This window comes from Trypanosoma brucei, chromosome 11 (genome assembly GCF_000210295.1).
Source record: "Trypanosoma brucei gambiense DAL972 chromosome 11, complete sequence".
Taxonomy (NCBI): domain Eukaryota; phylum Euglenozoa; class Kinetoplastea; order Trypanosomatida; family Trypanosomatidae; genus Trypanosoma; species Trypanosoma brucei.
In genome coordinates this window covers 2,103,212-2,123,333 of record NC_026744.1, presented here as the reverse complement: position 1 = coordinate 2,123,333, position 20,122 = coordinate 2,103,212, and the positions used below count along the sequence as shown (strand labels likewise).

At 50.0% G+C, this 20,122-nt stretch overlaps 11 protein-coding genes across 11 annotated transcripts; all 11 read left to right on the top strand.

The window, feature by feature from the left end:
• Positions 1-890: 890 nt before the first annotated feature.
• On the top strand, positions 891-3,074 carry TbgDal_XI8720 (long-chain-fatty-acid-coA ligase protein,putative; the record flags this gene model as incomplete). Its single annotated transcript, XM_011781715.1, has 1 exon — positions 891-3,074. One exon carries the CDS (start codon positions 891-893, stop codon positions 3,072-3,074), a length of 2,184 nt encoding a protein of 727 aa, XP_011780017.1.
• Positions 3,075-3,215: 141 nt separating this feature from the next.
• TbgDal_XI8710 (hypothetical protein, unlikely) lies at positions 3,216-3,524 on the top strand (the record flags this gene model as incomplete). Its single annotated transcript, XM_011781714.1, has 1 exon — positions 3,216-3,524. The coding sequence occupies one exon, from the start codon at positions 3,216-3,218 to the stop codon at positions 3,522-3,524; it is 309 nt and encodes a 102-aa protein (XP_011780016.1).
• Positions 3,525-4,103: 579 nt separating this feature from the next.
• On the top strand, positions 4,104-5,198 carry TbgDal_XI8700 (hypothetical protein, conserved; the record flags this gene model as incomplete). Its single annotated transcript, XM_011781713.1, has 1 exon — positions 4,104-5,198. The coding sequence occupies one exon, from the start codon at positions 4,104-4,106 to the stop codon at positions 5,196-5,198; it is 1,095 nt and encodes a 364-aa protein (XP_011780015.1).
• Positions 5,199-6,192: 994 nt separating this feature from the next.
• Positions 6,193-8,154, top strand: TbgDal_XI8690 (glucose-regulated protein 78, putative; the record flags this gene model as incomplete). Its single annotated transcript, XM_011781712.1, has 1 exon — positions 6,193-8,154. One exon carries the CDS (start codon positions 6,193-6,195, stop codon positions 8,152-8,154), a length of 1,962 nt encoding a protein of 653 aa, XP_011780014.1.
• A 944-nt stretch (positions 8,155-9,098) lies between these two features.
• Positions 9,099-9,488, top strand: TbgDal_XI8680 (hypothetical protein, conserved; the record flags this gene model as incomplete). The annotated part of the gene is made up of 1 exon (XM_011781711.1): positions 9,099-9,488. One exon carries the CDS (start codon positions 9,099-9,101, stop codon positions 9,486-9,488), a length of 390 nt encoding a protein of 129 aa, XP_011780013.1.
• A 951-nt stretch (positions 9,489-10,439) lies between these two features.
• On the top strand, positions 10,440-11,198 carry TbgDal_XI8670 (vacuolar type h+ ATPase subunit, putative; the record flags this gene model as incomplete). Its single annotated transcript, XM_011781710.1, has 1 exon — positions 10,440-11,198. The coding sequence occupies one exon, from the start codon at positions 10,440-10,442 to the stop codon at positions 11,196-11,198; it is 759 nt and encodes a 252-aa protein (XP_011780012.1).
• A 948-nt stretch (positions 11,199-12,146) lies between these two features.
• TbgDal_XI8660 (hypothetical protein, conserved) lies at positions 12,147-12,890 on the top strand (the record flags this gene model as incomplete). Its single annotated transcript, XM_011781709.1, has 1 exon — positions 12,147-12,890. The coding sequence occupies one exon, from the start codon at positions 12,147-12,149 to the stop codon at positions 12,888-12,890; it is 744 nt and encodes a 247-aa protein (XP_011780011.1).
• Positions 12,891-13,469: 579 nt separating this feature from the next.
• On the top strand, positions 13,470-15,251 carry TbgDal_XI8650 (glucose-regulated protein 78, putative; the record flags this gene model as incomplete). The annotated part of the gene is made up of 1 exon (XM_011781708.1): positions 13,470-15,251. The coding sequence occupies one exon, from the start codon at positions 13,470-13,472 to the stop codon at positions 15,249-15,251; it is 1,782 nt and encodes a 593-aa protein (XP_011780010.1).
• A 309-nt stretch (positions 15,252-15,560) lies between these two features.
• Positions 15,561-17,276, top strand: TbgDal_XI8640 (hypothetical protein, conserved; the record flags this gene model as incomplete). The annotated part of the gene is made up of 1 exon (XM_011781707.1): positions 15,561-17,276. One exon carries the CDS (start codon positions 15,561-15,563, stop codon positions 17,274-17,276), a length of 1,716 nt encoding a protein of 571 aa, XP_011780009.1.
• A 475-nt stretch (positions 17,277-17,751) lies between these two features.
• Positions 17,752-18,984, top strand: TbgDal_XI8630 (hypothetical protein, conserved; the record flags this gene model as incomplete). The annotated part of the gene is made up of 1 exon (XM_011781706.1): positions 17,752-18,984. One exon carries the CDS (start codon positions 17,752-17,754, stop codon positions 18,982-18,984), a length of 1,233 nt encoding a protein of 410 aa, XP_011780008.1.
• A 406-nt stretch (positions 18,985-19,390) lies between these two features.
• Positions 19,391-20,026, top strand: TbgDal_XI8620 (T. brucei spp.-specific protein; the record flags this gene model as incomplete). Its single annotated transcript, XM_011781705.1, has 1 exon — positions 19,391-20,026. One exon carries the CDS (start codon positions 19,391-19,393, stop codon positions 20,024-20,026), a length of 636 nt encoding a protein of 211 aa, XP_011780007.1.
• Positions 20,027-20,122: the final 96 nt, after the last annotated feature.

Below are 20,122 nucleotides of genomic sequence, written 5' to 3'. Positions count from 1 at the left end.
TGGCATTTGATTGGTGAAGGACGATTGCAATTGGGTTCTTTCCGTATTTCCAAAATTCCTTTCTTTTTCTATTATCACGCGTATTTTTTTTTTCTGGTTCATTTTTTGCATGGCTGATTTGCCTTAAAAAGAATGGAACTGTTACAAAGCATTTAGAAGCAATGAATGAACAAATGGATGAACTGCTGTGAAATGTGATTATGCAGCCCAACCAATGGTTGTGCTGCTTTTATCGTCATACCTTATGTTTCCCTTTCTCTTCGTTAAGGTGCCACTCTCACAGATGCGGTTGAACAATCACTTGATTTGATTGCTCCCATCTAAAAAACAAAAAAATGAGGATAACTCATATGTCATTCTTCTTGTTCTGTTCATCGTGCAGTTTCCACCACAGTTTCCTTATCTGTCCTTGAAGGCGTATTCATCTTCTTTTGATGTTGGGTGCGTATGTTTTACCTTTATTGATTTAACGAGGCGTCGACGGCTTATTAAAGTAGAGGGAAGTGGAGTTCATTCGCTTTTCAAACTAACAACATTAGGTTCTGTTTTTAGTTTGCCCCCTTGGTTGCTTACTTCCATCCACTTCCGCAAGGGCTTCTCCCACTGTTTCGACTTCTACTGCAAACGTCAAAGCGGGATAAATTATTAGGCGTCGTGTAGAAAGTGAGAAGGAGGTGTGAGTGAGGAGGGGGAAAAAATATCGTCCCGAAGAGCATTCAAGTCGAAGGAAAGCGAGAGAAGCTTGTCCCTCATACTTATATATATATATATAAATATATATATTTGTGCATCAGGGCGGAAACGGCTGTCCTCTTAAATAAAGCGGAAGGCAGGAACACACTTCTGCAGAGCTCCAAAGAAAGGGGAGGAAAACAACCAAACTGCCGAAGATGTTTAGTCTTGTCGGGCGCCGGTTAGACAAAATTCCCTTTTCCACACTCTTCAGCTACAACACCGTTTTAGAAAGCGTTTTTTCCGCGCCGGCGCGAAAAGATGCTCTAGTAGTCGAGGTAGCCGGTGCTGAGCCGATGTGTTACTCGTTTGGACGCTTACGAAAAGATGTTCTTGCAGTGGCGAATGTCATCGCGCAACGACGGGAGCTTTTAGCGAAAATCCAGCGAATGCCGTCGCTCTGTTGGCTGCAGCCACCAAGGCCAGACAATGTGAGGAGTGTTTACAGTAATGAAGAGGGAGGGGTTCTGAGTTGTGATTTTCTTAAGGATGATGGAACATATAATTTGGCGATAACAGGAAATGCTGGTTACGCTTTCGTTGTGTCCCTGTTGGCCGCGTGGTCACTCAACCAGATGGCTGTTCCCATGTCCGCTTCGCAGAAGTATGCGGGCGAGTTGTCGTACATTCTTGGGCATAGTAAGAGCAGGGCAGTGTTGGGGGACACCTGGGCGTTTGAAGATAAGTTTCCGGCGGATTATAAAAATCTTTTGGTGCGGGAGCTGGAATGCGGAGGGTGGCCCACATGCAGAAGTGCAACCTCGTCAACACACCACGTAGAAACGATGTTTGACCTCGACTCACTTCTTGATTCTGTCAAAGCCCAACGTGAAAAGGAAGAGGAGACGGGAACCCTGCTTCAACCAGAACACATTCCCGCGAAGGCTGAATCGAGGAAAATTAATGATGCACACGATGTTATCGATCGACTGGAACTTGAAAAGGCTGCCGACGCCAAGCGTTGTGAAGCACGCCGTCAAAGCATGGTGAGTGAACAGTTCAAAGAAAATAACGCCGTCACACATGCAGCTGATGGTGACGCTGGTGAAATGTATTACGATACAGAAAATCTTCACTCTCTCAATCCGGTGCACCGCCGCTGGGTGGAGGACCCACGGTCACGTCCAGGGTGGAATGATGATTGCCTAATGTTGTATACATCAGGCACAACAGCCAAACCGAAGGGTGTCGTCCACACCCACGGGACCGTGCGAAATATGGTAAATGTCCTCCAGGATGTGTGGCAATGGTCCTCCGACGACACTGTCCTCCATATGTTGCCCATGCATCATATACATGGGCTTGTTAATGTCCTTCTTTGCTCCCTGGCGTCGGGTGCCCGATGTGTGATTACGAAGTTTGACGACCCAATTCGCATCGCACGCCGCCTTGAGCGGGGTGATATCACTCTATTGATGGGCGTGCCCACGCTCTACACGAAATTAATTGCTGCTATTAACGAAAAAATGTCACCTATTGAAAAACGGGGGTTTAAAACAGCGGTCTCTCAAAGTGTCCGATTGATTGTGAGCGGTAGCGCCGCTCTCCCCACACCGACCCTTCACGCCTTCCATGAGCTAACCGGCCACATTCTACTGGAGCGTTATGGAATGACTGAAATCGGGATGGCGCTTGGTCAGCCCCTCCGACCCGTAACGAGAAGGGTTCCTGGAACAGTGGGGCAGGCCCTTCCAACTGTGCAAACGTATGTATTCAACAACCCAGAGGAAACCGTGACAGATGAAGGTGGTGAAAAGGCGGATGGGAAGGGAAAACCGGCGGAGTATGACACCGTTGGTCGCCTTGGTGTTTCCTCCAAGTCCGTGTTTGACCGCTATTGGGATAATCCAGCAGCGACCAAGAAGGAGTTGGTTGTCAACAGCAGTGGTCAACGCTTCTTTGATACGGGTGATACTGTGGGAGTGAAGATGTTTAACAGTGACTGTGACAGTGTAGTTTACACCATTCTTGGTCGGACGAGTGTTGATATAATCAAGTCGTCTGGATTCAAGCTGTCTGCGTTGGAGATTGAAGCTGCGCTGCTTACCTTCCGGGATATTTTTTACGAGGTTGCAGTTGTGGGATGCAAGGACGAGGTTAAAGGTCAAAGTGTGGTGGCTATCGCCTCATTACAGGCTGCGGCGCTGAGGAAGTGGAATGTACCCGACAATTTTAACCATTATGAATCACCGGAGTTGACACAGGAACTGTCTGCCGTGGTTCACGAGGTCCTCGCGTATTACAAATGCCCTGCGCGGTACATCATTGTGCCGGAGGTGCCGCGGAACACAACAGGTAAGGTGAACAAGGGAGCGCTCAGGTCCATGTTTAACCTTGTTTAAATCATAGTGCCGTCGCGTTCGCTGCGCAGACGCGGTGCAAACCCGCAGCGTCTAACAGGGACGAACTGGATGGGTATCATCCATGCAGGCGTGGTTGTATCCCTGTGGTTTTTACAAGTACGATGCTGAGAATAACAACATATGGTATTAGATGGCACGTCAGGTGACGGTGTTTGCGTTGCAACGAACCTCTTCTCACGTCTCACTGATACTGATAACGTGGGTGTCTGTGCCCTCTTTCAAATCGGTTGCGTTGGTCGGATTAACTCGGCGTGGGGTGCAGCATTCGAAGCTTCTTTAATGTCTGGTACCCCACTCACGCGTCAAGCTTGTTGTGTCTTTACTTCACTCTATCACCACTATATTCTTGATTTTTTTTCTTGGTTTTGCCATCAAGATTATCGCACGCTGACATTTTTTTTTTTTTTGGCATACACTAAGAGCTCATAGTTCATGCGCTCTCGTGTACCTTTTTTTTCACAATTTTTTTTCTTTGTTGGTCGCTGTGGCTCAGCGCTCACACACGGACGTCCGCAAATTAATTTTTTTCTTCGAATTCAGTTCTGCATTCCTTTCCTCAATTTTGCCCTTACTAAAAAAAAAAAATTAGTAAAACGTTGAGCTGCTGATTACATGCGTGTAACAAATTTAAACTGTGTTAGCTGGTTATTTCTGTGCATGTGAAAGATTGCAGATGGGTTCTATTGATTTGACGTGCGGAGCCCTGACACCGTATTTTCCCCCCCATAATGATCGCCTTGTGAAAGCGGCTGATGAGAGTGAAAACTGAAAAACGAAGAGGGATCAAAAGAGTTTAGGCGCTAAACGGCAGTCATCCGTAGGTGTAACGAGTTGTGGCGCGCATTTATTTTATTTTATTTTTTTAGCACAGAGGAAGGGGTGAGGAACAACCGCATTACAATTATCAATATTTTCCCCCTTCTCTCCGTATCTATTTGCCTCCACCGCAAACGGTAAGAGGTCAATAAAGCTAAGGGGGTGGGCGGTGCGATTGTGCTGATTATTCTCATGAACGGAGAGGAAGGGAAGGGGAACGGGCGTTACCCCGCGCCGGTGAAGCTTGCACGAGAAATTCTTGACACCGTAACACTCCTGCAGAGTCGTCAAAATATGTGGAACGAGGAGATGCACCGTTTTTTCGCGACGGAGAAGCAACAGCAAGATGAATCAGACAGTTTAACGCAGCGTGTGCAATCAGCTGAAGCTGCTTCACGGGAGGATGGAGCATTTAACGATTGGATGTCGCGTCGCGCTGAGCAGGGTGTTGGGAAGGACATATTACAGGATTGGTACCATACCGAAGCTTTGGTTAGCAAGACACCCTTCATGGCCATTACCCCGTGTCCACGAGGCCTTTCGTCTGGTGGACGTGCAGAGATGGTGAAGGCGGTGGATGCATTGGAGCTGCCGCGTTTCCTCGTTCAGACGGTACCGCTGCATCTACCACTTTCGAAACTGTCACCCACTTTTGTATCGTCAGCTTTCCACGTTCCTGAGGGGGAGCGGAACTCCAAGTCATCCCTTGGGGCGCTTTCATACATTGGTGTTCCTTGCACTTATGGGTGGGACGTCCTGCATCTTATGAATGACCATCCCATGCTGGCTGCCGCGGTTGACCGAACACCATGCTTATTTTTTAACGATTATGTTCCGCGGGCCAAGTTGTGCATTCACTGTGCCATCGTTGGTGGTTTCTGTGTGGCGGCAGAGGTTGCCTGTGACGTGCAGGTAGCCGCAACATTACGTCTACATGAGAGTGATACAAGCGAACGGAACGCAAAGTCGCTCATTAGCGCCCTCTCTTTCGCATTGAATACCTTCGTTAAGGATCATCTTGTTTCCACATTGACAGGCCGCTCATTCCGAGCGCTGATCATTGGAACAGAGCATACCATCCAACACCGCGATTTAACGGCGAGGGAGGAGCATTTATTTCCGAACAATGTGTCTTTCTTCTTACTTAACCTTGACAGCGTAGACGGAAGTGAATTTGAGTGTTTTACACAGGAGGAGATACTTAGCAGCGCCCGAAACGCGGCAAAATGTCGGGTTGAGAATATTCCTTTCGACCCCATCATGCGTTTCCTCCGTCCCCCCAACTGAAACGATAGCAAACATTAGCAGAGGCGAGAGCAAAGAGGTTAAAGGACGAGAGGGGATTATGTTTCCCTCTAGTTGTGTAGTATATGTTTCATAACAAGAACCGAACACACCCATGAGCTTATTCGGACAGCGCCCACCACCTACTGAACATAAATAAAACTTGTACGTGCCTTTTTTTTTGTATATGCACATTGCAAAGGGGGGGGGGGGGAAATCCCAAAACTCATTCATCTTCAAAACATCAGGTAGTTATTCTTTCCTTTCACAAATATATGGCTTCGCCAAACTGGAGAGGCCATTGCAGCAGTAGCAATACGCCCTGTCGTGGAAATATGCGCTGACGCCTGATAATATAGAATCGACGTAACAATACCACAGATGAGCATGCGATTCGCAAAGATAAATGAAGTGCGCTTTCAAACCTAACAGTTCCTCCACTTTTTATACATGACAGCAGGAAGATGTTACTGTGTTTACGATGGCAGCAGGCTTACTAAGACTGTTTCATAGAAGAAACACAGTAACCGTGTACACGGCACGAGTTTCACGCTTAGTTATTTATTGCGCACCAGCAATTTACTAGTGACTTACCGAAAGGGAGGCCAAACAAAAAATAACAATGCAGGTAAACGGTGTTGTTGGGTATACAGGAAGGACTTACATCCCTCGTTTTAATTATGTAAATTCTGTGGTGCGTATTGCCCCGTAGCGGCAGACTTCACGCGCATTTTTATCTAGAGAGCACATAACCTCTACTTGCAGGAGCCCCATGGCAGCACTGGAGGCGACCCCTTCTTCCGCCTTGCCCTTTCCGTGTGCCATCTGCGTTTTACCATTTCCCTTTCCCTATTTGTCCCTTTTCATCGCCCCACCACACCTCCTCTCCACATATTTTCACGTTTCCCGTTGTTTTGGAAAGATAAGCTAAGCATACTAAAGCACACAAACCTACTTACCTAACACTAATATTAAGTTCAAGATAATCCCCCTCCCGATGTCGAGGATGTGGCTGACCACTGCAGCGGTGTTCCTGACTGTGACGGTTGCAGCCGTCTCAGCAGCACCCGAAAGTGGCGGCAAGGTGGAAGCACCATGCGTGGGCATCGACCTCGGCACAACATACTCCGTTGTGGGTGTGTGGCAGAAGGGTGATGTGCATATCATCCCGAACGAGATGGGTAACCGCATCACACCTTCCGTCGTCGCCTTTACCGACACAGAGCGGCTGATCGGTGACGGTGCGAAGAATCAGCTTCCACAGAATCCGCATAATACAATCTACACCATCAAGAGGCTGATTGGCCGCAAGTACACGGATGCGGCAGTGCAGGCTGACAAGAAACTGCTGTCGTATGAGGTCATTGCGGACCGCGACGGGAAGCCGAAGGTACAAGTGATGGTGGGTGGGAAAAAGAAACAGTTCACACCAGAAGAGATCAGTGCCATGGTGCTGCAGAAGATGAAGGAAATTGCAGAAACGTACCTTGGCGAGAAAGTGAAAAACGCTGTTGTAACGGTACCTGCGTACTTCAATGACGCACAACGGCAGTCGACAAAGGATGCTGGGACCATCGCCGGTTTGAACGTAGTGCGCATCATCAATGAGCCCACCGCAGCCGCCATCGCATATGGGCTAAACAAAGCCGGTGAGAAGAATATCCTGGTGTTCGATCTTGGTGGTGGTACCTTTGATGTGTCACTGCTGACAATCGATGAGGGCTTCTTCGAAGTTGTGGCGACAAACGGTGATACGCACCTTGGTGGTGAGGACTTTGATAACAACATGATGCGACACTTTGTGGACATGCTGAAGAAGAAAAAGAATGTTGACATCAGTAAGGACCAAAAGGCACTGGCACGTCTTCGCAAGGCATGTGAGGCTGCGAAGCGACAGCTGTCGTCTCATCCCGAGGCGCGTGTGGAGGTGGACAGCCTTACGGAGGGCTTCGATTTCAGCGAGAAAATCACACGTGCGAAGTTTGAGGAGCTGAACATGGACCTCTTCAAGGGGACACTCGTGCCCGTGCAACGTGTGCTGGAGGATGCGAAGCTGAAGAAGAGTGACATCCACGAGATTGTCCTCGTTGGTGGATCCACACGTGTGCCGAAGGTACAACAACTGATCAGTGACTTCTTCGGTGGGAAGGAACTGAACCGTGGTATTAACCCCGATGAAGCCGTAGCATATGGTGCCGCTGTGCAAGCTGCGGTGCTAACCGGTGAAAGCGAGGTTGGCGGGCGCGTTGTGCTTGTAGATGTGATCCCACTGTCGCTTGGTATTGAAACTGTGGGTGGTGTCATGACAAAACTCATCGAGCGTAACACACAGATCCCCACCAAGAAGAGTCAGGTCTTTTCTACCCATGCGGACAACCAGCCGGGTGTGCTTATCCAAGTGTATGAGGGTGAGCGCCAGCTGACAAAGGATAACCGCCTCCTGGGCAAATTCGAGTTGTCGGGAATTCCTCCTGCTGCGCGTGGTGTGCCACAAATCGAAGTGACATTTGACGTCGACGAGAACAGCATCCTGCAGGTGAGCGCTATGGACAAGTCGTCTGGAAAGAAGGAAGAGATCACCATCACCAACGACAAGGGTCGCCTAAGCGAGGAGGAGATTGAGCGTATGGTGCGCGAAGCGGCAGAGTTCGAGGACGAGGACCGCAAGGTGCGCGAGCGTGTGGATGCGCGTAACTCGCTGGAGAGCGTTGCGTATTCCCTACGCAACCAAGTGAACGATAAGGATAAGCTTGGTGGGAAACTTGACCCCAATGACAAGGCTGCAGTGGAGACCGCTGTTGCGGAGGCGATCCGCTTCCTTGACGAAAATCCGAACGCCGAAAAGGAGGAGTACAAAACTGCCCTGGAAACTCTGCAGAGCGTGACCAACCCCATCATCCAGAAGACTTACCAATCCGCCGGCGGGGGCGACAAGCCACAACCCATGGACGATCTGTAAGTGTACTGGCAGGTGTGTGAGTGGTTATTATTATTATTTTTTTTTGCTTTGTATACTTATTGAAGTGCAGAGTGGATATGGTAGAGTGGTTGGCCTGCAGTTGTTCAAGAAGAGTGGTTGGAAGCGCTTGCTGTGCGATACTGGTCGATGAATGGTGGGAAGAAATGGAGTTGCTTGTAATTGTGGCTGCTGTTTATTCTCAACTTACTGACTTTAGTTGAAGCACGTGCTATTTTCTTCGTGTGTCAAATAGATGTTTAATCTACTTTCTGCGAAAGCAGCAAATAATACAAAGGCATCACCGGTGTCGTGGGGATATGAAGGTAAAAGGTAAGCAATTGAAGTGGGTAATAGGGTGAGATTGGTAGAGAAAAATTGAATGGGAGACGACTGAACTGAAAGATTGGTTAATAAAATGTGCGGCATACCTGTTCTCTGACCTCTGTAATCAAACCACAGAGTGCTGGAACACGGAGGAAGAATAACGAAGGGCACACCGGTGGTTCAAAGAAAATTTAACTGGCCATCATTTTTTTCTAACTCTACTTTTCCTAGCTTTGTTCGTGCCCTTCAGACGAAGTGATCCTAAGAGATGTCTAAGGTACGTATACCAGTTCTTCGTCTTGCGGAAAGGAGGTGGGAAATTAAAAAAAAAGGAAAATTAAGGTGCCTGCTCTGCATACGGCAACCATTTCTCTGAAATTTATATTTGAGGAGGTTCGGGAAAAAAACAACAAAATTTGATAATTTTTTGCCTCTGGTTAGCCAAGAAGAAAAGTTTGTGCTGGGTGTGTGCGCCTATTTGTATTTAAATGGAAAGAAATGGCTATACAGGAAGTATTATTCTTTCTCTCCTTCCATTTTGTTTGAACTAATGGAAGTAACAGCAAGGTTAATTATCGTTATTGAACACACCAAACCTAAAAACAAGTAACACTACAACCATGGGCAAAGTAAGAGATACTCCGATGATCCTCATTGGCGTCCTCGGTCTCATCGGTGTCGTGGCCGCAGCCGCCGGCTCGCACTGGCTGGACCCTAACCTTTCTGATAAGTTGAAGCTCGCATGGGACCACGCTGTCCAATTTAACCTTATTCACACTGCCGCGATGATGGCTATCTTTGCTGCCCTCAAGATTGCCGAGCCGGAAAGCAGCGCCGCCAGGTGGCTCAACCGCAGTTTCGTGTTATTGTTCGCCGGAACAACGATCTTTTGTGGTACCGTCTATGCCATCTGCTTAGGAGTCCCTGGCAAACAAGTGGGGCACTTCGCTCCGGTTGGTGGTATCACAATGATGTTGGGGTGGGTGTCTGTTGCAATTGCAGGTTTCTAAGAATGAATAAACTATCAGTAAGTTTTACCTGGAGGCACTCGGCAATGACATTATAATGTTCTGTCATCCACTGGTGATACGAAAATGACCCCGGGAGAGGATGGCGGCACGACATACCATGTACAGGAGGGATTTTTTTTAATTAACGAAAACATATAAATATATATATGATTCATCAATTTTTCTATTTTATTTGTTTTGATTATTTATTTCTTTTTATTTGTGAGCGCTCGACTGAACTAAGTGAGAGGGCCCATTTTCTCACTGGTGTCGCAGGTTTTATATTTGTAGGAAATCCTTCTCACCCTATCACCCTGTGAGCCGTGCCGCACCGCGGTGTAGCGTGTTTTTCTCTTACATCTTGTCGTGAGCAGCGTGTGTCATTCCACCTTAACTCTCCTCCCTATCACTCTGCTTTGTGCCTTAGCGAATCATAGTTTAGGGAGCAATTTATCGTTAGGGATTTGGACGTGGAGACCGGCTCCTTAACTCACAGTATTCCACCTTAACGCGGCCAGCGGCTAGGGATTATCTTCGAGTCGACAGGGAAGTATCGGCAAGAGCTGAGAGTGCGATGAGCCCTTTACGCAGCCAGATGCAATCTGTGCTGTGTTCTTAACAGTTTGTGTTTGCGTGACTTGTTTTCAATATTAATTATAAGTCGCACTAAATCGCGTACTTTTTTCATGCGTATCACATCCATCTGGCTGGAGTGTTGTTTGGTTGATGTGTATTTATGCGGGTAGCCGTTTTTTTTTTGGAGATTGCATCGCGGAGGATGGGTGAGTTATGCTAACTAACGTTAAGGAAACGCGTCGTGACACCACATTTATCGCGACTGCTTCTCATCCCTTTTAGTTGGACATTTCGCACAAGGAGAGTTGGACAGTACTTTGCTTTTGTTGTGCCAAGGCCATCTGACCATTCGTGGATTGTCTACCTTCCGTGTGCATGCTGCAAGAGGTTTTGCGTCTCCACCCCCTTTTTTCTGCGAGCGGCAGTTCGCGCAACCTTCATCTTTATCATATCTCTTCCCCTTTATTGTCTCCACTGTTATCTTTGTATGCGCGAACATTGCTCACTTTAGGTTGTGCGTCGTTTGCTGCACCTATGAAATACTCTTTTATAGGTTTACTCTCCGTGATATGTGTCACCACTGTCTTTGCTACGGTCGGTGACGGCAATACTACTCGGAAAGAGGCCTGTTTGGCCCGAATGTACCCACAAAGCGCTGGCTTTTTCGGCTCTCTGGGTGTGGCTGTTGCTCTTATCTTTGCTAATCTGGGCTCTGCCTACGGTGCTGCAAAGTCAGGCGTCGGATTAGCCCAACTAGGACTTCTGGCTCCCGAGAAGATCATGCGCGGCATCGTTCCAGTTGTTATGGCTGGCATCCTCGGCATCTATGGTTTGATCGTGGCAGTTATAATAAACAACAACATCAAAACGGAGCTCTACTCCTATTCTACCTTCTCTGCCAACCTGCATTTGGGCGCGGGAATGGCGGCGGGACTCGCCTCGCTTGCCGCAGGGCTTTCCATCGGTGTGGTGGGTGACACAACCACCCGGGCTTATGGCAAGCAGGATCAGGTTTTCGTGGCCATGGTGCTCATGTTGATCTTTTCCGAGGCCCTGGGCCTCTATGGGCTTATCATTGCATTGTTGATGAATAACCAAGCGAACAGGTACACGGGACTCTGTGACTCCTCATGATACCACATGGAAAGGAAAAAGGACAGGGGGCCTTTGGGGGCAAATGTAGGGGGGGAGAGAAGGGAGGGAAAAAGTGACTGCTGGTTGTGCCTCGGTCGACTTGGAGAGCAACCCGCATGGCATTGGTGCTAAGGAAGGTAGCGTTTTCCCCCAAGGGAGGATTTTGCTCAGAGTCGGTTTACTTTAGTTGTGGTTAGATAAAGCCATACGGTTCGGATGTGGCTCCACAAAGGGAGCGGCGTCACTCGCTGCTGGTGGATAAGGAGCCGTGTGTTGTTGGATTCTATGCTGCATCTTCTTTTCGCTCTGTTAATCAACCAAACATCTTCTTTCGCTTTCTTCCAAAACTTGCTAGCGTGGCACCTGCGGTTATACAACACATCTAATTAAGTTTGTGCACGCTAAAGGAATATGTCCGTTGTTTGTGCATTCAAAGGGTGCTCAAACCTGACATATACCGCGCTGCCGGCCTGTGAGCATTGCAGCCAGCGCATGTGTACGTCTCACCTGCTCCCAGAAGTGCATGGCTGCGGTGACAGGGCTAAGAATGTGGCGCAACGGAAGGCAACTGCCGACGCAGCGGAGCAACGGCAGCAGCGAAAGCATATCGGCTTAGCCGACGCCAAGACACGGTTGACACGGCGCAGAGAAGAACTGGCCGCACAACGGCAAAAGAAGCCGATCAAGAAAAAGTAGGGCGATGCCGATGCAAATGTTTTGAAGATGATGCAGTTTACGGTGGAATGTTCCCCTTGCACCAGTAGAAAAAGGGATAAGTATCTGCTGGTGGACAAAGTACTGAGGAATGTGCACAACTGTTGTATCATCGTCACTGCAGTTTCGCATGCACACTTTTCTATAATGCTTTCGATACTGTGAGGGTCTCTAAAATGCACTGCTTTCGTCCTTATCCCTCTTCTAGATTCATTGAGCAGAAGGCTTTTAGAAATGTCATTTGTACCCGCTTCACAAACGGCCTCAGTAGATCGTGATGTATTTATCAACCACGGCGGAGCTTATTGGATTAACCCCGTTCCCGGGGGGACCTTTGCCCCGCGCAGCACGTACACATCGTCAAAGAAAGGTGATTTAATTGATCCGTTTGGCAATCCGAAGGTAAGAGACGTGCCGGATTTGTTTGGGAGGTCGCGTTACAGCAGAGTTCCTATTGGAAGTTCTGGAGACGGTGCTATAAGAGAGACTTCTGGAGCGGAAGGTGATGGGAACGGCGGTGTTGACGCTGTTGAAGGCGTTAAAGCTGGTACCCACGGCAATGACGGAGGTTTGCAGCTCGGCAGCGGACTGGCAGGCACTGTCGGCGACCATGGACAACAAGGAGAAACGATCGGAACCTGCATCAATTCTGCAGAGGGGAAACAACCGTTTTCCACAGGTGACATAATGGACAAGCAGCTTCCACTCGACACCGCTAACCCCGAGCGGAGAATTGCTCACCCTGGGAACCACACAGATCGCATACCACCAACAGGTGGATCTGAATACAACGGAACGGTGACGGAGCCGTGGTGCGCACCCGCAGCGGTAGACAATACCTACCTTCGGCTTCCACTCATCTACGAAAGCACAACACATTACCAACAGCGAACGGGACGTTACTATACTGAGGACCAAGCACCACCGCACGGCATGTCGCTTCCCCCAAAGTGCTCCTTACCAACGCGTGAGTGGTAGGGAAGCCCCACTCTGCACATTTTTTTTTGGAACTTCTACAGTTTTGGGTATACAGGAAGGACTTACATCCCTCGTTTTAATTATGTAAATTCTGTGGTGCGTATTGCCCCGTAGCGGCACACTTCACGCGCATTTTTATCTAGAGAGCACATAACCTCTACTTGCAGGAGCCCCATGGCAGCACTGGAGGCGACCCCTTCTTCCGCCTTGCCCTTTCCGTGTGCCATCTGCGTTTTACCATTTCCCTTTCCCTATTTGTCCCTTTTCATCGCCCCACCACACCTCCTCTCCACATATTTTCACGTTTCCCGTTGTTTTGGAAAGATAAGCTAAGCATACTAAAGCACACAAACCTACTTACCTAACACTAATATTAAGTTCAAGATAATCCCCCTCCCGATGTCGAGGATGTGGCTGACCACTGCAGCGGTGTTCCTGACTGTGACGGTTGCAGCCGTCTCAGCAGCACCCGAAAGTGGCGGCAAGGTGGAAGCACCATGCGTGGGCATCGACCTCGGCACAACATACTCCGTTGTGGGTGTGTGGCAGAAGGGTGATGTGCATATCATCCCGAACGAGATGGGTAACCGCATCACACCTTCCGTCGTCGCCTTTACCGACACAGAGCGGCTGATCGGTGACGGTGCGAAGAATCAGCTTCCACAGAATCCGCATAATACAATCTACACCATCAAGAGGCTGATTGGCCGCAAGTACACGGATGCGGCAGTGCAGGCTGACAAGAAACTGCTGTCGTATGAGGTCATTGCGGACCGCGACGGGAAGCCGAAGGTACAAGTGATGGTGGGTGGGAAAAAGAAACAGTTCACACCAGAAGAGATCAGTGCCATGGTGCTGCAGAAGATGAAGGAAATTGCAGAAACGTACCTTGGCGAGAAAGTGAAAAACGCTGTTGTAACGGTACCTGCGTACTTCAATGACGCACAACGGCAGTCGACAAAGGATGCTGGGACCATCGCCGGTTTGAACGTAGTGCGCATCATCAATGAGCCCACCGCAGCCGCCATCGCATATGGGCTAAACAAAGCCGGTGAGAAGAATATCCTGGTGTTCGATCTTGGTGGTGGTACCTTTGATGTGTCACTGCTGACAATCGATGAGGGCTTCTTCGAAGTTGTGGCGACAAACGGTGATACGCACCTTGGTGGTGAGGACTTTGATAACAACATGATGCGACACTTTGTGGACATGCTGAAGAAGAAAAAGAATGTTGACATCAGTAAGGACCAAAAGGCACTGGCACGTCTTCGCAAGGCATGTGAGGCTGCGAAGCGACAGCTGTCGTCTCATCCCGAGGCGCGTGTGGAGGTGGACAGCCTTACGGAGGGCTTCGATTTCAGCGAGAAAATCACACGTGCGAAGTTTGAGGAGCTGAACATGGACCTCTTCAAGGGGACACTCGTGCCCGTGCAACGTGTGCTGGAGGATGCGAAGCTGAAGAAGAGTGACATCCACGAGATTGTCCTCGTTGGTGGATCCACACGTGTGCCGAAGGTACAACAACTGATCAGTGACTTCTTCGGTGGGAAGGAACTGAACCGTGGTATTAACCCCGATGAAGCCGTAGCATATGGTGCCGCTGTGCAAGCTGCGGTGCTAACCGGTGAAAGCGAGGTTGGCGGGCGCGTTGTGCTTGTAGATGTGATCCCACTGTCGCTTGGTATTGAAACTGTGGGTGGTGTCATGACAAAACTCATCGAGCGTAACACACAGATCCCCACCAAGAAGAGTCAGGTCTTTTCTACCCATGCGGACAACCAGCCGGGTGTGCTTATCCAAGTGTATGAGGGTGAGCGCCAGCTGACAAAGGATAACCGCCTCCTGGGCAAATTCGAGTTGTCGGGAATTCCTCCTGCTGCGCGTGGTGTGCCACAAATCGAAGTGACATTTGACGTCGACGAGAACAGCATCCTGCAGGTGAGCGCTATGGACAAGTCGTCTGGAAAGAAGGAAGAGATCACCATCACCAACGACAAGGGTCGCCTAAGCGAGGAGGAGATTGAGCGTATGGTGCGCGAAGCGGCAGAGTTCGAGGACGAGGACCGCAAGGTGCGCGAGCGTGTGGATGCGCGTAACTCGCTGGAGAGCGTTGCGTATTCCCTACGCAACCAAGTGAACGATAAGGATAAGCTTGGTGGGAAACTTGACCCCAATGACAAGGCTGCAGTGGAGACCGCTGTTGCGGAGGCGATCCGCTTCCTTGACGAAAATCCGAACGCCGAAAAGGAGGAGTACAAAACTGCCCTGGAAACTCTGCAGAGCGTGACCAACCCCATCATCCAGAAGACTTACCAATCCGCCGGCGGAGGCGACAAGCCACAACCCATGGACGATCTGTAAGTGTACTGGCAGGTGTTTGAATCGTTTGTTTTATAATGCCGTTTTTTATAATTACTGCAGCAAATTTGGTTCGTTTAAATTGTGTGAGCAGCGAGCTTACTGGCAGTGTTTGTGTGCTTGTTCAATGATGTAGGTTTGTGGCTCAATCTTTTTCCCTGGGGGTGGAATATTTTTCGTTAGTGCTGAATTTTTTTTTTCATTGTTTGGGGGATGTTGATGCGTTGGCACGTTGGTTGTATTCCCTCGTAAACCGAATGACTCCTGTTGTTGATGGCTAAGGGATTGTGAAGATGTTGTAGTGAAAGGTGCATGTTGTTGTGTGGACCTTGCTATTATGTTGTCCACATTTGCATTACCCATCTTCCTTTCAATATGATAGGTCTAGGTTTGAGCCTTCCCGAAGGTTTAGTCATGGAGTGTGATAAACCATCAGGGAGGTTTCGCGTGGTGTTTAGACCGCTTTCGGTTGCTGCTGGACAGGCGCCCCCAACGGGTGTGAACTCTCCACCCCCTCAACACCCTACGCCAATTTCCATCGGTGCACCTACCGCGCCGGCAGTAAGTGGCATTAGCGCTGAAGCCAACGGTGGCGCCACAGCCACAGCACCGGAGCAACGACGGTACGGCGGTGCAATTGTTAGGCTGAGCGAGCTTGGGGTCAATGTTATGGCTCCGTTTGCTGTGCCTCCTAAGGCACAACGACCGCCGGTCCGCAGCGTGAGTGAAAAGCCGTCGGATACCGTCTTGTGGGACGCGGTCCCCATCAACACCGAAGCTTCCGGAAAAAGTAACAATGTCACGAGTTTCTCACCAACTGTCGCTGAAAGCCATGTAGCTGAAGGCGAATGGAGGAGTAGGAGGTCGACTCAACCCTCAAATAACCGAGGCCGAGGCAGCAAAAAAGCAGGCAAAAAGCCAGTGAGTCGCACAACTCGTCATCGGGGTAACAAAGGTAGCAGCAAAGGTGTTAAACTTCCTCTGCAACGAAACGGCGTGCCATTTCCCCATAGCTGGAGCACCGTGAGGGGCCGACGGCAGTTACACTACAACGGCCGAACTTACAGGGGTGTGCAGGCGCACCGCCTTTGGGATGAAATAAAGGCAATGTCGTCTGTGGATGTACCTGCGCCTGTCGCGCGCCCTTCAACCGGAGTTCGGAGGGAAACAGCAGTGCGTGGAGGCAGCCGATCGAGTGTTACCAAGGACGCAAATGAACAGGCGTTGTTATCGTTCGAGGCGCCAAAACCACCGTGTGAAACACCACCTAAGCGACACCGCAGATCAGTACCGAAATCGCCACGGCCGCTTACGACAACGGTCGTACAGGGACGTCGGTTGCTCTTAGATGACGACGAGGACTGGACGGCACCGAAACCCAGCACCGGAGATGTAGTGCTTCTCTCTGATAGTGGTGATGGTATAGGTTGTGACTCGGAGTCGTCAACACTCACAACGTGGCCATCTTTACTTATTGATGACGAGGGGTCCTCGGGGTATGAGTATGTTTCTAGTAATTCAACTACGTCCAGTGATAGCTGCGTAGTTGCTGAAGAGCGCTTCGGTGGGCCGGGTCGAGGCAACACGCATCAGTGTTGTAACCCTGCCGCATCGCAGGTGACTTCACCAAATCTAGCGGAGCATGATGGTTTTTTGTATCCTGCTGAGGTGCTTGCTGAGGTCAGAAGAAAGCGCCAAAATGGCATAAGGTCTCTTAAGTCACATCACGAGACATCAAAAGCGGTTGCTCCCGCCGTATCCCTGGCGAATGATGGTGTGGAAGTGATGTCTCGCGTCGCAGAGCGACCGAACGGGGTCCGGGGGTTCACTTTCATTGGCCCGTTAAATGGACATACCGTAGCCCCGGCCACAGGCGCAAGTGCTTCAGCTATGCCTTCCGCTTCTCATGTTGGGGAGTACAGAGAAAGGTACGAAGAAATGGATGTCTTCCCGTGTGTACCAGACGCAGGTGAGGAAGACCTCTTTGTGGTTGGGGAAGAAATAGGTGGGATGCGCTTTGCAGCGTAGTCCGTGGTTCTGATGGATTACACGAGAAAATCGTGTTTTTGTACACTGATTTTCATTTTTTTTTTTTAAGTGTCTGTTTGGGCTTCTCACTTCACGCGAGTTGTTACACTCATGGAGCGCACGCGTGTGTGAGATGGAAAGAGAAGATTTCACGTCGTAACTGAAGGGGCGGGAGGGACCTATGTGTGGATTGGTGGGGAGTTGTGTATCACCATTTTTTTTGCTTGTTTTCTCGTGCTCACCCCAGGACATGACTGTTTTTGTTTTTCTTTTTGATACGGGATGGTGGCCGTAGCCTGCACGAATTTTCATATCTGTTACGAATGTCGTGGTAAGTACGCTAAGAGCACGAAAGAAAAGAAAAAAGGGAAAGAAAACCATGTTTACCTTCTTCACGTTGTATTACTAACAGCGCATAACACTAACAGTAGCAACCATAGAATTTGGCCATTGCAGGTGGAGGAGTCACGCAAATATGACACCACCAACGACTCGACGCTACCCCATCCGTCTGTTAGTACGGCATCTTCCTCATGATACAACCGCCGAAAGCATCACTCGGATCATCGTTGAGGGTTGCCCCACTGATAGTGTGGAGGAGGTAACGACGGTGTACGTAATCCCCGGGCGTCCTCAACAAGGCGTCCTGCCCCCCATTCCCTCCACAGCAGTCGTTACGATACAACCGACGGCACGCCAGCAGGCCGACAGCAACCTCGCGATGTGCGATCGCGCTCTCGAGATTGTGGCTGATACCTTCGACGGAAAAGTGGTTCACTCCGGTGATGCTGGCACCTGCAACGTAATGGAATCCACCGTGGAACTCTCGCCTGTTTGTCTTAGAATCCCCTCGGGCATGCGTAGTAAAAGGGGTGTGTCAGAGGATTGGGTCAATAGGTTGCGCAGTATTAGTGCCGGATCCATCGAAGATGACGACAACTACAGAGCCTTTTGCGTATCTGCGCTGGGAAGCAACAGGGAGGTGTTGACGGCTGGTAATAACATGTCGAAAGGATGGATGCATGAAGGGGGAAATACTGCGGACGGGGCTACAACCCATCAGGTTGGCGCCGCCGCTACATCGCTGCGGGAACAACACCAACAAGGGTCACAGGAGGGCGAGGGCAAACAAATTTCAAATCTCGTAAAGTATTTGGTTTCCGGCGTGGACCAACGCAAGAAGAAAGGGTCCAGCTGCCGGCGCAAGAATGAAAAGAAAGCAGGTGCCCCTGCCAACGCCAAACCGATGAAGATACTTGTGCGAGAATGGACTGAAGACGATGCAGGGAAGTTGACATCGGTGGGGCAGACGGGGGCAGGTTTACAGAGGCGGGAAGTCAGCTCGGGGACGACGAAAACGCCGCCCCGAGAAGGTGGTGGACAAGGCGAAAGCGGTGGAGGAAAGCGGCGCAAGCGCTCGCGGCAGTCGAAGAAGAAGGCGGCAAAGCTGGACGATCTTGATGGACATCGTAATACTGACGGTGTTTCGGGTACGCTAGAAGGGCGGAAAGGGAAGGGGCTGAAACTCCCCAAACGCACAGCAGAATTAGACAATCATTCGGACGAAAGTGCAGTAAACGATAAAGGATGCAGGGACGCCGAAAAACGCGCGAACCGTCGAAAGAAGCGGCGAGCGGATAGGAAAAGGCGGAATAGAAGAAGCAAGGAAAAGGAGGGCGAAACTTTAACCGCTGCGGGTGCTGAGTAATAAATAGCATGAGGACTAGGGTGGACAACGTGAAGATAGGAGCGAATTGGATGTGCCGGCTCAGTGAAGGCGCAAGCAGCACAAGGAGCCGATGAGGGAGAGGGAATGGACTAATGCTCCCCCCATGACCTCACAGCGGGAGCTCAGTTCGCCATAACCGAAGAAAAAGGGCCGTTACTCCACAGGCGTTGCGTAGCCGCACGACGTCGAAGGAGAAGCAGGTGAAGCTGCCCAGTGGGTGGGTGTGCAGAGACGAGAAAAGCGAATTCACTGGACCGAGCACGCCAAAGGTAATGGAACCTAATGAAAACAGCAGATGGCTTCTGGGGGCAACGTTCGTTGCGAAATACACATCTTGGAGAGGGGAGAAAGACACTTTTGAGTGTTCCCATTTCTAGACTGGTTCATGGCGACTTCGCACGAACTGTTCGGTAGACTGGCGCTAGTAACGAGAGCTGATATGGGAAACGGAGCAAAAACGAAAGGGGTTCGAAGTAAAACGGTAAAGGAAACGCTCGCACCGTTCGTGGCCCCCTCTCGTTGTGCGCCTGTATGCCAAACGTACGTATCGCGTCATATCATTTGTAACTACTGCATGTCGGTTGTCGAACTGAACCTGAGGCCCCGCCACAGGGAGTGCCGATGCCCTGCATTACCGGACAACCCCTCTCTACCCCTGACGAAGCTCTCACTGATCAACAACACCGTTGGGTTTGCACATGTGACACATTTCTGCTTTATAGCGACCGTTGTTTGGAAATTGTATCAACCAAACTGTTTCTCCACGGCTCTGAGCGGCCGCGCGGTGCTGCACGGGGCCTGTGGGTGTGTTTGTCCACCGTCATGGGTCCATCGCTTTTTCCGCTCCAACCAGGAAAGAAACGAGGTGGGCTGGATCGGCACACGACGTTATCCATTTCAAACCCTATCACTACATAAACGTGCCCCCATCCGTGTACACTGGGGGGGGGGAGGGGAGGAGGCTGTTTTGAATTCGTTAGGTTCCCGCCTTACGGTCATGGGTGCCAACACGAGTAGATGATGAGGACGGGAGTTGGTTTGAAGAGGGGGTTTCTCCTGTTCTTGGGGGTTCCTTGGAATTATGTTAATGCAGGTTCAGCACGCACTGTTCCCAACA